The 16,372-nt window shown below is 36.2% G+C and overlaps 1 protein-coding gene across 1 annotated transcript in view; it reads left to right on the plus strand.

Annotated features, from left to right (window-relative positions):
• Window positions 1-16,372, plus strand: part of KMO (kynurenine 3-monooxygenase) — a 55,672-nt gene that overhangs the window by 28,975 nt on the left and 10,325 nt on the right. Inside the window, 6 exon segments of the mRNA XM_068541663.1 lie at window positions 1,074-1,122; window positions 4,658-4,745; window positions 6,161-6,326; window positions 9,172-9,243; window positions 10,176-10,297; window positions 11,860-12,007. Of these exon segments, the coding sequence (XP_068397764.1) occupies window positions 1,074-1,122; window positions 4,658-4,745; window positions 6,161-6,326; window positions 9,172-9,243; window positions 10,176-10,297; window positions 11,860-12,007 (645 nt within the window).

Consider the following 16,372-nt stretch of genomic DNA (forward strand, 5'->3'; position numbering starts at 1 on the left):
GAAGACTAGAAAACAACCATGAGGCAGATAATGAAGACATCCCTGTTAATTTTAATTTATAGCAAAGACACAGGAAGCTCCTCCTCAGTTACTGCTTCTGTAGCATGACCAAGTTATTTTTACACCAAGTATAGATTTAGCTGTTAATTTTAAATGCCTACATTTGAATGAGGTAAAGATTAATAAATTACCATATTTGTGTTAAATGTTGTAATGTCCCATAATTTGGAAAATTATATGCTTTAAAATTTTAAAGCAATAGGCTTGCCCTGAATTGCAAGACTGCATTATGACTTTCATGAGCCCTAGATAGGCACTTTTGCCTTTGTGAGAACCTTTCTCTATAAAACAATAAATATTGAAAATTAGATTGTATGAGTGCATTGTTATAAAGATTATATTAATCTTTAATATAATCCAGACTGGATTCATTCTTATATATACTCATTATATTTATTTTTTCTTCTGATTTTAAAATAAACTAAAATTAAAATATTTTCATGAATCCCTGAAAATATCATGGGCCCTATGCACTGTTCTGACCGTACCTCATGGAATGGTTGGCCCTATGAAGTCAGAAACAACCAACACATGTCCCAGCTGGGGTCCACCTACTCCTAGCAACCCTCACCTCACCAAAACCACACCACACACACACACAGCCTTTCACACCGAAATGAAGGCTTTCAAAGTAGTTTCTTTGGGAAATAGTACATTTATTCTAGTAATGTTGTCATTTCTGAAGTTTTTTACACAGCTTGATTTGGAGACCTAAGATGAATATATGAGATTTATGTTTGATTGTTAAAACTATCTTAGTGAAAATAATGTTTTTGCTACCAGAAAAAGGTTTGTTTTTTATAGTATCGAACCTAAGTTTAAACGTGAACATTGTATAACATGTATTTGATTAAGGTGTTTATAGAAAAAAGGTTACTTAGTTAAATGCTTATAAAACTGAGCTTGCAACCTTCTGCTAAATGATTCATATTTCCTATTGCTGAGTGAATAAAATAGAAGCATATTTGTCCATTCTTCAGAAACAAACAGTATCTACTATATTTTTCTTGCAGTATATTCTTTCTATAAGCAGAGAAAATCTAAACAAGGATCTATTGACTGGTAAGTCCAGTGTTTTATTCACCAGTTGTCATTTTCTGTAAAGCACATGAGACTAATGATTGTCACATGATTTACTGAGATTTGTTTACTATTCCTTTTTTTGGGTTATTAAGAGCAAGACTATGTACAATACAAAGTGTTTCTTTAAAAGTAGTGGTGATGCATCTTCCAGCATCTCTTTTTCATTTTATCAGTGGTCTAAATAAAAATCATTTGTTCAGCATGTATTGAATTCCTATTGTTTTCTAGGCACTGGATTGAATGAGTGCTCACTCATCGGTGAAGAACTCATGGTCTAGTGGAACAACAGATATACAGATGTAACAATTTTCAAAGAGACAATTCGATTTTCTTACCAGAAAGATGAAAAGCAATAGTGTGAAGGCTGATAGAGGGCTGCAGTTTTTAGAGTATTATGATAATCCCTGTGTGCAAAAACAAGGCCCTGGACTAAAGCTATAAGCAAGTGGTTGGGGGGAGGTGTAGATTCAAGATATTTGTAGGAGACAAAACAGATTCAGGGTTTAGGAGGTTGAGAAAGAGGAAGGTGTATATAAGCCTGAAGATTCTCATGTAACTAAAAAGACCTACCTATTAATTGAAAAGCCCCTGGATTGCGAATTAAATTTGTAGCTTGGATAATCAATCCAATCACATTCTATGTAGCCCTTTATCATAGTTTTTTCTCTTCTTCAGCATTTGTACTAAACAGATTCATTCCATGCAAAGCATGCCATTAGTATTTCTACTTTCTTTTAAATCAATCAATCCCTCAATGCATTCCAGCAGCCTTGGAGTTTTGGAGAGCAGAGGTTCCAATGATTTATCTGTGTTTCTCCTCAGTCCCCTACCCAGAGTGAGTTTGCAACATATCTGTTGAATTGAATTCAACTGGGAGGAGGAGTGATGGGGAAGGTCACTCTAGTTGATTCACCAGGTACTAAAGAAATAGGGCTTAGTATTCTTTTTATTTCCATTTCTTTACTTGTAGTTGTAAGACTGACTTTTGGATGAGTAGATAGGTGGGGGTGAGCTAGGTTGCTTGATATATTATTCATCTTGATCTTAAGAAAAGAAACTACAAAACAGCATTTTGAAAAAGTAGTATAGTGGACCTAAGATAATCTCTTAAGGGTATCCTATGAATTTATTGATAAAAATAATAGAAAATATTCACTGATGCACCAGGCACTATGTTAACAGCTTTATATTGCATCAATTTGTATAACCCTCCAAACAACTCTGTGAAGTGGGAATTATTTTTACCTCAGTTTTATAGATGGTAAAGGAGGCTTGGAGAGCTCCACAGAGCAGCAGATTACACTGTTAATAAGTAGTAGAATCTGGATTTGAACTTGAGTCTGTCTATTCCAAAGTCCATGCTTTTAACTATTACAGTCACCGCCTCCAGTATTATATATAATATATGAAACACCTGCTAATAATAAGGAGCTAAAACATGTGGGAGATCCAATCTTGCATGCTCCCCTGTTTTTCATTAGGGATGCACTGCACAGCATGCAATTTCATAAGTGACATAAATATGTTGATTAAAAGAATGCTGAATCTCTTGACTCCTAAAGTTTGGCACATAAAGTTCTTTTACACAGCTCTTATTTCTTTACATGGCATCAGATGTGTGAGCCACCCATTCTACATATAAATGCTCATTCCTTCTAATAGAAGAGCCTCACCTCTGAAAGTATTGTAACTAAATCATTTCCCTGCATCAGCTTTTCATGTAGGATTGTTTCATAGTTTACTATTTGGTGGGCTGTTAATAATTGTTAAGTAAAACAAACAGAAAAAGTATGTGTGGTCAAGTAAATTTGATAAACCCTGCATCAACTTAGTTTTAAAAGTCTTTTCTTACAGTACTTCTCAGGGCCTTTATTCTACTAGTCTGCAGTGTGGATTTTCTAGAGCAATGCTGTCTAAGATGTGACCACAAATGCCAGCCACATGTATAATTTAAAACTTTATATTAACCACATTAGAAAACCTAAAAAGAAATAGGTGAAATTAATTTTAATAGTATATTTAAACTAATATATCCAAAATATTATCATTTCAATGTGCAATCAATGTAAGAAAGCTACTCATGAGATATTTTATTCTTTTTTTTTTTTTTGGTACTAAGTTGTCAAAACCCAGTGGGTGCATCACATATCCATTCAGACCAGCCACATTTCAAGCACTCTAGAGCCACATATATCTGGGGACCAGGACAGCACAGCCAGGAGGGTCAGAGTATGAGCATTTCTCTAATGACTGACCACAGAACAATTATTTTGGGGAGCATATCACAGGACTAGTGCTCCATGGAAAATTCTTTGGGATGTATTACTATACATCTAATTTGAAAATAAAATAAAATGTAATTTATGAAAAGGTTGATTCCACAAACACATTTTGTGTTTGTATTGATAAAAGACACCCATAGTGGTTCAGGTAAACTCTGACTTCTCCAAGTTATTTGTCAAAAGGTTTCTTAAACATAGATAAGTCTTTGGCTTATCTCAGATTTCAATATTCTAAAGCTTCCAATCCCATGTCCAAGAATCTTAAAGTCTTCAGACCCCAAATCAAACTCAAGCAAAGCAGAACAAAAAAAAGACAAAACCTGAGATGAAAAGGAGAGATAAGTACAGTTAGGAATATTGAATTGGAAGTCAGACCTCTGGATTATTTTTCCTAATATTTTTACTTTGTATGGTCTCAGGCATCTTGTCTTTCCCTCCAGGATCTTGATTATTCCATTTATAAGATGAAGAGTTTTGAAATAAATCATCTCTGAGGTCTATTTCAGCTCTAACACCTGCATTCTGATTTGCAGCTTTAAGAACAATAAATAACCACTAATTATAGATCTCCTGCCCATAAGAATTAATAGGAACAAAAATAAGTTTACTACTATGATAAGAACATAATTAATAATTCAGAAAATGAAATACACTATAGATTGTTAGCAGGCAAAGAAAGCACTAAAATAATTTGATTCTACTTATTAAGTTTCAAATCTTCTTACTCATTTTCCCCTAACTGTTCCAGTGTTTGATTACACAAAGAATTAGTATCAATAATCTATATTTATGACAAATTGAGTCAGAAGTCTAGAGGACTTGCTAAAAAGAAACATAAAGTCAGACATAGTATGAAAAAGGAAGTTTGACTGAATATTTCCAATCACAAATTAAACCTTAAATTGGGGAAAACTTTTAAAATATGTGATGACAGCTTCTTTCCTAGGGTGCTGACAATTACAGTGATGTAAGAATTTGCATAATGGAATTAGATTTTTTTTTTTTTTTGAGATGAGGATAGTTGATTTTTATTCATCTCTTTTGCTATCAAATTATCCTGGAACATTTGCCAAATAATTGTCAAATTACCTTTTAACTAACTCATTTTTACATTGGTAAGAATAAGTATCTCTATCACACTGTTCTCATAAAATGATTAATATTTCAATTTGATTAAGTGAAATAAGAATTGGAATTTCATTTCTATTAGTTGTCTTTCTTTGTTTCCTCAGCTGTTGAGAAATATCCCAATGCAAAGGTGCACTTTGGCCACAGGCTGTTGAAATGTAATCCTGAGGAAGGAATGATCACAGTGCTTGGGTAATCACCAGTTAGCCTTTTGACTTCAGAGGTGAAGGGGTGACGTGGAGAATTGTACCTGTAAACTTTGTTCTCTGGCTCTTTTGAAAGAATTAAATGATTGCTAACAGGGTAATTCAAATAGTTTCTAGAATCAAGTAATTTTATATTGAAAATAGGTCTTGGATGCCTTCTGAATACAAGCACCAGTGATTCTTCCTGATTCTCCTGTTCACTCATCTTCTTATAGTATTTGACACTAGTAACCATACTCTGCTTCAAATACTCTCCTCCCTTGAAACAGATGACCCTCCGCTGCCCTGTTTCTCCTCCCCTCTTTCCGAATACTATTTGTCTGCCTCCCCTTGGCCGAGTCCATTTCCTCTAGAGTTCTAAGCCTCACATCCCACTCGTGGGATATGTAATGGATTCACAGTTCATTCAACAACTACTTGTAAATTCACATTTCTATGATTAACATCTCCAGGCCAGGCCTTTATCTTCATTCTCAATCCTTATTTCAATCTTAATCAATATTAATTTCCCATTAAACACCTTCACAACTACTTGCCATAATCTCAAACACATCTAAAACCTTGATCATCTATTTGTCACCAAGCATCTCCCATTCCTGACTTCCCTAGTACTATTACCCAAATAATTAAAATCATCCTTGATGTAGCCCTTTCCTTATTTTCTCCCACTAGACCTATAAACATTCACCAATCATTCATACTTTCTGTTTGCCTCAAAGCCTATGTCTTTCTTCTTCCTGAGCACCGCAATCCTTGGGCTCTCATCCCCACACATGCAGGCTACTACAGTCACCTTGTCCCCATTTCTTTCCCGTTTGCATTCTGGCTCCACTGCAATGTTTCCACTCTTAAGTAAGTTATCTTAAATTACCACTCTTTATACACCATCTCTCCAATGGAAAAAAATTGTTTTCTCCCATTTGCCAGAATAATGTATTTAAACCTTTTGTCTTAACATTCAAAATTCTCTTCTCCTTCCTTCCCAATTGTATTCTTTTCTTAAATTCATCTTCTGATCCCCTCTGTTCAAGACAAATGTGTTGCCCCTAGAAGATTCTGGTCACATCCCTGTGGTTGTTCATACATTCTCTCCATTTGAAACACTTTGCTTTCTTTTCAAGTTTCTCTTCTCTCATGCAGGGAACTCAACTCTTAGTCATGCTTCTGTGGCCTAGCATGTCTTTATTAATCAGTATGGTTGTGTGTTTTCCTCATTCTCATAAGCAAACCCATGATTGGGACAATTGTTATCTTCATTTTATAGCTATCCACTCAAAGCTCTAAATCAGATAGGTAAAAGTGAGTAGTGGCCCCATTAAGTCACTACTTTTTATACCCAATAGAGGTACTTCATCATTTTCACCACTAGACTTTTTTTTGATGATTTATTTTATTTTTCAGACATGAGAATGTTCCCAAAGATGTCACCTGTGACCTCATTGTAGGATGTGATGGAGCCTATTCCACTGTCAGAACTCACCTCATGAAGAAACCCCGCTTTGATTACAGTCAACAATACATTCCTCATGGGTTCATGGAATTGACTATTCCACCTAAGAATGGGGATGTAAGTCCTTTCCCTTTCTTTTCTTCTTTCTACAACTCTCCTCCTTCCCCTGCCCCGTATTAGTATAGAAGCGTATTCTAGTGCAGTTGTTCTCATAGCATATCTTGATCCATGCCACAAGTATTTTGTAGTTAATAATAAATTGGATGTACAGGTACCCCTTTAATAATATCACTCTCACTCCCTTACCTTTTGATATGTTTTCTTGAGTGGGGAAGAAAGGAGAGGAATTACAACTACCTTATTGGAAACACACAGGGGATTTGTCTTACACAATAATATCATTTTTCTATTATCTCTTGGGAGAAAAAAAATTGGGTTGGGAATCATCTATGTATACTGACAATCCAGAGTTCTTATACTCATGATTAAATGAAAAAGTTATTAAATAAAGCGAACAGCAAGTTGTTGCAAAGAGATTTGCATTGCATGTTTCTCATTCCCTGCTTCCCATGTTAAACCATACGTGGCCGGAGGGAAATATGTAGTATGTATATTGTGTATTGTCATAAGCAAATAAATGTAGGAATTTAATAAGGAAAATTAAAACACCAACAGAAGCAATGAGGATCTTGGCTTATCAGTAATGAAAAGTAAACAGCATTAGTTAAATACTTGATTTGTGTATAAAACATACATTTTTAAGGTACAGATTTAATCTATACTATTTGAAATTCAGACATCTATATAATAGTTTGCCAGTTTGGGATAGTGGTATTATAGACCACTTATATACTAAACTATCAGCCAGTCAAATCCGTATTTTAACATTTCATTGTCTTTCTATTTCTTCTTCCTGGTTAAAAATGGATTTACTAATTCTTCAATGATATTTTATGGTCTTCAGGTGGGTCGTATTCTAATGGCCCAGGATCTGATAATTCTGGATTAAAGGATTCTGTTGAAAAATTGTCCCCAATTTGAGTGGGATCATGCCTACTAATGTAGATTTAAGATAGCCATTTATTTTCAAGGTGTTCCTATTTAATAGTAATGATTGGTGGTTTATAGAAAGTTTTTACTCTTTTAAGAAATGCTGTTTTGACATAGTAATGTGACCAGACATGGGAATATTTTGACATGGCCCAAAAACAATTCTATGAAACTTTCCATTTCTTTCTTTCTTCCTTTCTTTTCTTTTTCCTTTTCTTCTTTTTTTTTTCTTCCTTCCTTTTTTCTTTTTCTAATGTAGCAGACATTTTCACTCCATCTCTGACAGGTGGAGTAGGAGCGAGAGATTGGGTGAGTGACGGAGTTGGGTGAATATTAGGGGAGTGCTTTTGGGAATTATGTGGGAGCTCATCTTAAAGCTGTTTTTGCACAGCAAGCAAACTGTCTTGCTTAGACTTTATGTGTGAAGGGACTTGTAGTAAGAAGACCCATGGGAATTATGACGAACCTGACCTTGGGACTGCTGCTGCATAAGGATATCTATTGAGAGCGTGACTTGGAATAAAGAAGCTGAAAATTTAAAGAGTTGTTTTCTAGGGTCATGAAATATGTATGAATATCAAAATGTGTTTGGTATCATATTTGCTTTATCAACACCATGTAGGAGAGGTCAAAAGATAGCAAGAGGGAAGCAAGAAGGCTCACCTCATCCAGGCTGGTGTCCTATTACCAGTAAGGCGCCGCCGTGCTCATCTGTGCCTCCTCCACGCTGCTCAGCGTGCCCACCCTTCCCAGCAGCCACTGTCCTTCACTCCTATCTAATCTACCAATCCCTTGTTTCAGCCATCCCAGCCCCACAATCCTCTTACCTGACCAGTTTTTATTTCCTAAACTTCTACCTAGGCACCAAATCATTTTGTCTCTCTACCCCTTGAGTTGTTGTTAAAGAGAAGTTTTTGGGAGCTTTTCATATGTATATATCTTGCCTATTCAACTGCTTTGTGAGATCTTTGGTGTCAAAGTGTTATTCACTTATTCATCTCTTTGTCTGTGTATTGGGCTTTCTTTGGGGCTCTGGGGATAAAAAAGCCGGGAAGAAACAGTTTCATCTCCTAAGACACAAATAACTATAAAAAAGTGTGAAAATGTTAGCTAGGAGACTAAGATGTACTTTCTGTCATCTTTTTACTACATAAGACATATACATGGTAGGTGCTCTCTAAACATTTATAGAAAATAATACAAACTTAAAATAGTTCGGAAACTGATTGCATATTCTTATGTATGTAATACCCCTGGGAACCTCAGTGGTTTGGGTGACTTGGGTCTTTGGGTCAATTCATGTGCCCAAGCCACACATACCTACTCAGGTGGCTATTGCCCTGTAGTGGCTTTGCTAAACAGGGAGCATTTCTCTCTATTATTTATGTTGTAGTAAACAAGCGATAAGAGGCTTATTTGTAAAATTTTGTTTTGTCCATGAAATTTAAACTTAGGACCTTTCTGTTTATACAAATAAATACCCAAATAAGGTAAAAAAAAAAAGTAGAAAAATATTACACATATATACACACATCCACACATACACAGCTTATGTGTGTATATAATATATATTTTATATATATATGTATACATATTTGTGTATGTGTGTGCGTGTGTCCATGGAAATAGAGGAGAGAGAGAAAATGAATATCTTATAGCATGTTCTCAAATCTTGTATTATACATGGTATCAAAAACTCACCTAAGCCTGAGTTTATAAAGACAGAACACAAAGTCTTTTCTAAGAAAACTTCTGCTTTACGTAGCAATGGATGTGCACATCACCATGCGTATGACACTGATTTAAATTGCTGTGGAAACAATTATAACATAAACAGAATCATGGTGTTTAATTTGTTAATGCAGATGTGCTACATTAATACACTAATTATGTATACCTTTTTTCCCTGCAGTATGCCATGGAACCTAATTATCTACATATTTGGCCTAGAGATACCTTTATGATGATTGCACTTCCTAACATGGTAGTGTAAAATTTCTTATCAACTGTCATTTTGCATATATAATTAATGTTTTTCGTTACTTACTTTTATACTCTGTATGCATGAATGTAATCAACTTCATCATTGTTTAGTCTATTTAGTGATTATATCTGAAACTTTGGGGATACTGAGGAAAAACCTGAAGGAATCCAAATTATTTTCTTTGGAAAGGATATTTAACATATATGAATGACTAATGGGAGTTTATGTGTGGTGGTACCTCACTGCCACCTCCCCCAAGACAGCACAGGAAGAAATGGTCCCCAAATAAAGCCAAAGAGATTTAGATTATATATTAGGAAGTATTTTTCATCCTTTAATATCTGTAGGACAACATTGGAATATACATTATCTCAAAAGAGTATGGCTGTTCTTTCATTAGAAAGAAAGAGACTTTTTGGCTACATTAATACATAATATATACATATATATAGTTATTATTATCTATATTATCTATATAGATAATATAGACAGATATACCTATTGATATTTCTCTGGTTGGTCTTTTACTTTCTTTTTTATATTTTCTTTCACTTATTAACAGTCCTAGGGTCCAATGCCTTAATATCTTAACATCTTAAATGGAACAACAATAAAGAAAAAAAAAGAGGAGAACTCAAATCCAACAAACCTATTAATAATCTAAGAAGTGTAATGTTTGCTTGGTGAAAATATCTGGAGTTTACAGTATAAAATTCTCCTGATAACCAAGAAGCTGGGGAGCACCTTGGGACTTGACGGAGCTTTTCCTTGGGAGTGAGGGAAGAAAGAGAGGGTGCCTTTCCTGTCTGCTTGGACATTCTTCCCAGAGGCCCCTGAGCCACAGCACGCGCTCTGTGATTCAGGGATCTGCCTTAGTGCCAGCATTGACTGGCCCCCTGATCTCTCTCACACTGTTTCTCTTCTTCTCACAGAACAAATCTTTCACGTGTACTTTGTTCATGCCCTTTGAAGAGTTTGAAAAACTGCTAACTAGTAGTGATGTGCTGAATTTCTTCCAGAAGTACTTTCCGGATTCTATCCCTCTAATTGGAAAGTAAGTCTCAAGATGTGCAATTGTGCCTTTTGCCCCACTGGTTTGAGTTATTCAAAGTTCAAATAAAGGCTAATGCACTTATTTCCATTTTTGTTAAACATGACCAATCATGCAGTGACCCGGACAGAAGCCTAGATTACAGCAAAAGTCCAAGAGGATCTTGTGCTGTGAACAGGAATTCTGAAAAAATCCAGGCCAGGCCAGTTTCCCTGGGAAAGACAAGTCACCAATGTCCCTGGACCTTCTATGTACCCTGAACAGGTGCTCAGGCCCCTTAGGGCTTGGCTATGCTTCCTTCTGCTGGTGGGAACACAAATCTATGTCAAGGTAGAAATAGCTGGCAACCTCAAGACTCAAGTCCACCAGTTGCTAGCTGTATAAGCTTTCTTATGTCTCACTCCCCTCACAGTAAAATGGTGATAATAGTAGTACCTGCGCCAAAGGGTTGTTGTGAGGAGTAAAGGGGATCATGCCTATAAATCATTCAGCACAGGGCCAGGCACATATAAAGTTCCTCCAAATTGATAGCTAATTGTATTAGCTGTCTGGCTTATCAGTCTCAGCTCCTCTGGCCCATATCAACTTCGCCTCCATATGGACCTTGTCATTTGGTCTCACTCAGTGCCTCTCTCCCACTGTCACACCATCCCACACCATCCTGGAATCCAGCTCACTTTCTATCTCCAACGATGTCTTCATGGAGGCAGCACAATACCGCAGAAAGAGCAAGATTTTAATACTGCTCTTGTCCCTGACTTCCCTGAGTCTCAGATTTTTCATCATTAAAATAGACATCAGGATACCTAACTTTTAGGGCAATTTTGAAAATTGAATGAACTAATTATGTAAAAGGAATAGCCCACTGCCCACCCATAGCAGATCTATTAAAAATTGTCAGTTCTCATCCTTTCCTGCAGAACAATTCAATTGCCTGTGTTGGTTTCTCCTTCTCTGACTTTGAAGGGATATCTCTGCACACCAAAATTTAGCCCATAGCTACTTCAGAACTTGTTCTGTGGCTCTTTCTTGCCTCTCCCACTAGATTTAAGATCCTCTAGTGTATGTACTACTTCTCTACCTATAGCTTCCACAAAACCTCTGTAGATGCTTGACAGATACTAGCTTAATTACAGTTGTTCATTTCCAAATACACATGGATTCACATTAACTTAATTTTGGTTTGTTGTGTGTTAATCAAATGCACAACTGCATCTCATTTTTTTCCAAGGAAACCTAAAACATTCCAATGTAGTTGAAAATTGTGTGATCTGTGTGCTTGATAATAAAATTTTCATGACATATAACACAGACATATTTCAAGTTATTCAAATGCAGCTAAACTTGTTCTTTTTGGATGTGATTAACACTGTTGCAAATTAAGAATATAAATAGAACAGTGGAATTTGGGAACTAGAAGAAACTTCAGTTCTCCCTCTCCTGTTTTCTTCCTGGCATTCTCACGTACTTTTCAATGAAATATTATGTTAACAAAGCCAATAAATCTGAAAGAATTACACGATATTTAATACCCAGCTTAACATTTTTATTGTTTTCCTCTAAAGGCAAACCCTGGCACAAGATTTCTTTCTGTTGCCCGCCCAGCCCATGATATCCGTTAAGTGCTCTTCTTTTCACTTTAAATCACACTGTGTGTTGATGGGAGATGCAGCTCATGCCATAGTGCCCTTTTTTGGGCAGGGAATGAATGCGGTAAGTTCTTTTTTCCATAGGTAAGTCCCTTAAATTTCTCTGGGTCAGTCTCAACTAAAAAGTCTTAAATAAAAAACATGTTTAAAACTATCCCCACATAATCTCTGAGAAAACAGTCAACTCAACAACCACACCAGCTATTTAACTAGATTGATCTCTAAATATAGTCAATTCTTGGATTACTTGATGCAGGAATTTAGTGTATAAAAAAGCATAAGATAGTTTTCTGTTCAGTTAGAAAATGTATTGATGACTTGAAATTTGGAAACTTGACTATCAGCAATTCAAGACTTAATTTTTAAAGTATATTTTTTCTAGAGATTATAATGTTAGTAACAAAAAAGAAAAATACCCCAAATTATCTTTTTTTTCCCTCTGTTTTTTCATGCCAAAGGAAAAGAAAACACAATTGATAGAGTTAAATAAAATAATGAAACAGACTAGATGTTGAATACTACTGCTTTCTTGGAAATTTTACCATTCTGGCTAAAAAATATTTCAGAAAAGGAATAGTGTTCAAATATTGAACATTAATTTTAAGGAATTCTAAAATAATTGTCTAGACAAACAATTATTTTATGTGCATGTGTGTTTGATTACTAATAGTTTTATAACCATAGTCTTACATTGTTTTGGTGAATGGGATATAGTCCAAGAATAAAGGGCTTATGAATCTAATCAATTATATTTTGAGCAAAGTAGTCGTAAACATTTTGTTTTACAAAAACGTAACAAGAGAGGTAGGATCAAGTTGGCAGAGTAGGAGGACCCTGAGTTCACCTCCTCCCACGAACACATCAAAACTACAGCTACACATAGAGAAACTCACTGTGAACAACCTGAAGACTAGCAGAATAGCTCTTCTACAACCAAGCCTGTAAAGAAAGAACCACATGGAGTCTGGTAGGAGGGGAGGAGAATTGATCTAGTCAAGACACACACCCCTAGTGTGTGACCCAGAAGAGGAGGGGGATATCACAGATTTGGGGATCCTCCCTGGGGAGCGAGGAGCTTGAGCCACATATTAGACACCCCAGGTCTGGGGTTCAAGGCCAGGAAAATGAGACTCCTTAGCTGTTTTGAAAACCAGTGTGGCTTACTAGGGGGCAGTAAGAAACTGATACTCTGCTCCTGAAGAGCATGTACACAGACTTGCTTGCTCCCAATCCCAGCATGGAGGCAGCAGACTGACAACTGCTGGGTGCTCTGGATGGCCTGCCAGGGCTGCCCCAGTGTGCCCACCAGCCTGCACTGGGCTCCTGCTCCAGCATCTTCTACTCTGGTGCTGTTCCCCACTAAGGTGGTGGCTGCTGTTGCCAATGAGCATGCACATACCAGGGAAGGAATGGAACCAGCTCAGCAGTGTGGCTCCAACCACTCCAGCCCCCACCCTGCCTCTAACCAAGGTGTGTACACCTGGGGAAAAAGCAGAACCCGTTTAGAAGTGCAGCTCCAAGCCCTCAGGAACCTGGCCATGCCCCCAACCAAGGCAGAGATTGCCATCACACTCAGCAGAAACCCACCACCCTAGGGGTTTCTACTCCAGTGCCTTGAGCCTCAAACCCTACCCCATAGGGCAGTGACTGCCACTGAGCCTAGGAGAAGCCCTGGCTGCACCTGGATCTGGCTCTAGCCCCTCTGAATCCAGCCCTATTTCCCACCAAAGTGGTGGCTCTAGCCCCTCTGAATCCAGCCCTATTTCCCACCAAAGTGGTAGCTGCCAGCATACCCTAGGGGAAAGTGTGGCCCATGCTCACTTCAGATGCAGCTCTCCCACCAAAGCCAGTGGGCACATGCAGACTGAATAGGACATCATAGGACATGCCTTCAAGACCAGGACAGGTAACTTTCACATAATTTCATAGAGACAAACATAGAAAGTTAAACAAAATGAGAAAATGGAGGAATATGTTTCAAACAAAAGAACAAAGTAAAACCCTTGAAAAATACCCTAATGAAACAGAGATAAGTAATTAACCTAATAAAGTGTTCGAAGCAATGGTCAAAAAGATGCTTACCAAACTTGGGAGTAGAATGAAAGCACTCATTGAAAACTTCAACAGAGATTTAGAAAATATAAGAAAAAACCAATCAGAGCTAAAGAATATAATAACTAAAATGAAAAATACACTAGGGGGATTCAACAGCAGATTAGGTGATATAGAAGAATGCATATGTGATCTGAAAGAAGGAATAGTGGAAATCACAAAATCAGAATAGCAAAAAGAAAAACAAATTCTTAAAAATGAGATCTCTGAGACAATATCAAACATACATTCACATTATAGGGGTCTCAGAAGAAGAGAGAGAAAGAGGTAGAAAATGTATTTGATGAAATTGTGGCTGAAAACTTCCCTAACCTGAAGAAGGAAACAGATATCCAGGTACAGGAAACAAAGAGAGTTCCAAACAAGATGAACCCCAAAAGACCCACACCAAGACAATGAAAATGGCAAAATTAAAGAAAGAATTTTAAGGGCAGCAAGAACAAAACAAAGAGTCACAAACAAGGGAACACCCATAAGGCAATCATATCAGCTGGTTTTTCAGCAGCAACTTTGCAGGCCAGAAGGGAATGGCATGATATGTTTAAAGTGCTGAAAGGAAAAAACCTACAACTAAGAATACTTTACCCAGCAAGGTTATTGTTCAGAATTGAAGGAGAGAGAGTTTCCAGACAAGCAAAAACTAAAAGAGTTCATCATTACTAAATCGACCTTACAAGAAGTGTTAAAGTGTCTTCTTTAAGTAAAAAAGAAAAGGCTGTAACAAGAAATAAGGAAAATAAGAAGGGAAAAATCCCACTGGTAAAGGCAAATATATGGTAAAAGCAAATATATGGTAAAAGCAGTGGCTCAACCACTTAAATAAGCTAGAACAAAGGTTAAAAGACAAAAACTGTAAAATCAAATATAATTACAATAAACAGTTAAAGGATAGGCCTGAACATGTAAAATATGATATAAAAAACACAAAACATGGGGGAGGAGTAAAAAAAGTAGATCTTTTAGAATGTTTTTGAACTTAAATGTCTATCAGTTTAAAACAAGTAGGTATAGTTTAGGTCAACATATATGAACTCCATGGTAACCACAAATCAAAAACCTACAATAGATACACAAAGATTAGAGAGAAAGGAACACAAACATAACACTAAAGAAAATCATCAAACCACAAAGGAAGAGACTAAAAGAAGAAGAAAAGAACAAAGAAAGACTACCAGAAAACAAATAATAAAATGGCAATAAGTACATACCTATTAATAACCACATTAAATGTCATTGGATTAAATGCTCCAGTCAGAAGACATAGGGTGGCTGATTGGATTAAAAAATAAGATCCATCTCTCTGCCGCCTACAAGAGACTCACTTCAGAGCTAAAGACACACACACAGATTGAAAATGAGGGGATGGAAAAAGATATTCCATGCAAATAGAAACAAAAGGAAAGCTGGGTAGCAATACTCATATCAGACAAAGTAAATTTTAAAACAAAGTCTATAATAAAAGAAAAAGAAGGGCATTATATAATGATAAAGGGGTCAATACAGGAAGAGGATATAAAAATTGTAAACATATATGCACCGAATATAGGAGTACTTAAATATATAAAGTGAATATTGACAGACATAAAGGGAGAAATTGACAGTAATACAATAATAGTAGAGGACTTTAACACTCCACTTGCCTTAATGGATAGATCATCCAGACAGAAAATCTATAAGGAAACAGTGGCCTTAAATGACACATTAGACCAGGTGGACTTAATAGAAATCTACAGAATGGCAAAAGCAGTTTTAAGAGGGAAGTTTATAGCATTTCAGGCCTACCTCAAGAAAATAGAAAAGTCTCAAGTAAACAACCTATCTTACCATCTGAAGAAATTAGAAAAAGAAGAAAAAACAAAGCCCAAAGTCAGCAGAAGGAAGGAAATAATAAAGATCAGAGTGGAAATAAATAAAATAGAGAACCCCCCTCAAAAAAAAAAAAAATAGAAAAGATCAATGAAACCAAGGGCTGGTTTTTTTAAATGATAAATGAAAACAGATAAACCTTTACCCAGGCTCACTAAGACAAAAAGAGAGAGGATCCAAATAAACAAAATAATAAATGAAAGAGGAGAAGATATAACCATTATCACAGAAATACAAACAATCATAGGAGAATACTATGAATATGCCAACAAATTGCACAACCTTACAGAAATAGATAGATTTCTATAAACATACAATCTTCCAAGACTGAATCAGGAGGAAATAGATAATCTGCACAGACTGATTATTAGTATTGAAACTAAGTTAATAATCAAAAACACTCAACAAACAAAACCAGGACTAATAACTTCCCAGAAGAATTCTACCAAAC

Source organism: Eschrichtius robustus, chromosome 3 (assembly GCF_028021215.1).
Source record: "Eschrichtius robustus isolate mEscRob2 chromosome 3, mEscRob2.pri, whole genome shotgun sequence".
Classification (NCBI taxonomy): Eukaryota; Metazoa; Chordata; class Mammalia; order Artiodactyla; family Eschrichtiidae; genus Eschrichtius; species Eschrichtius robustus.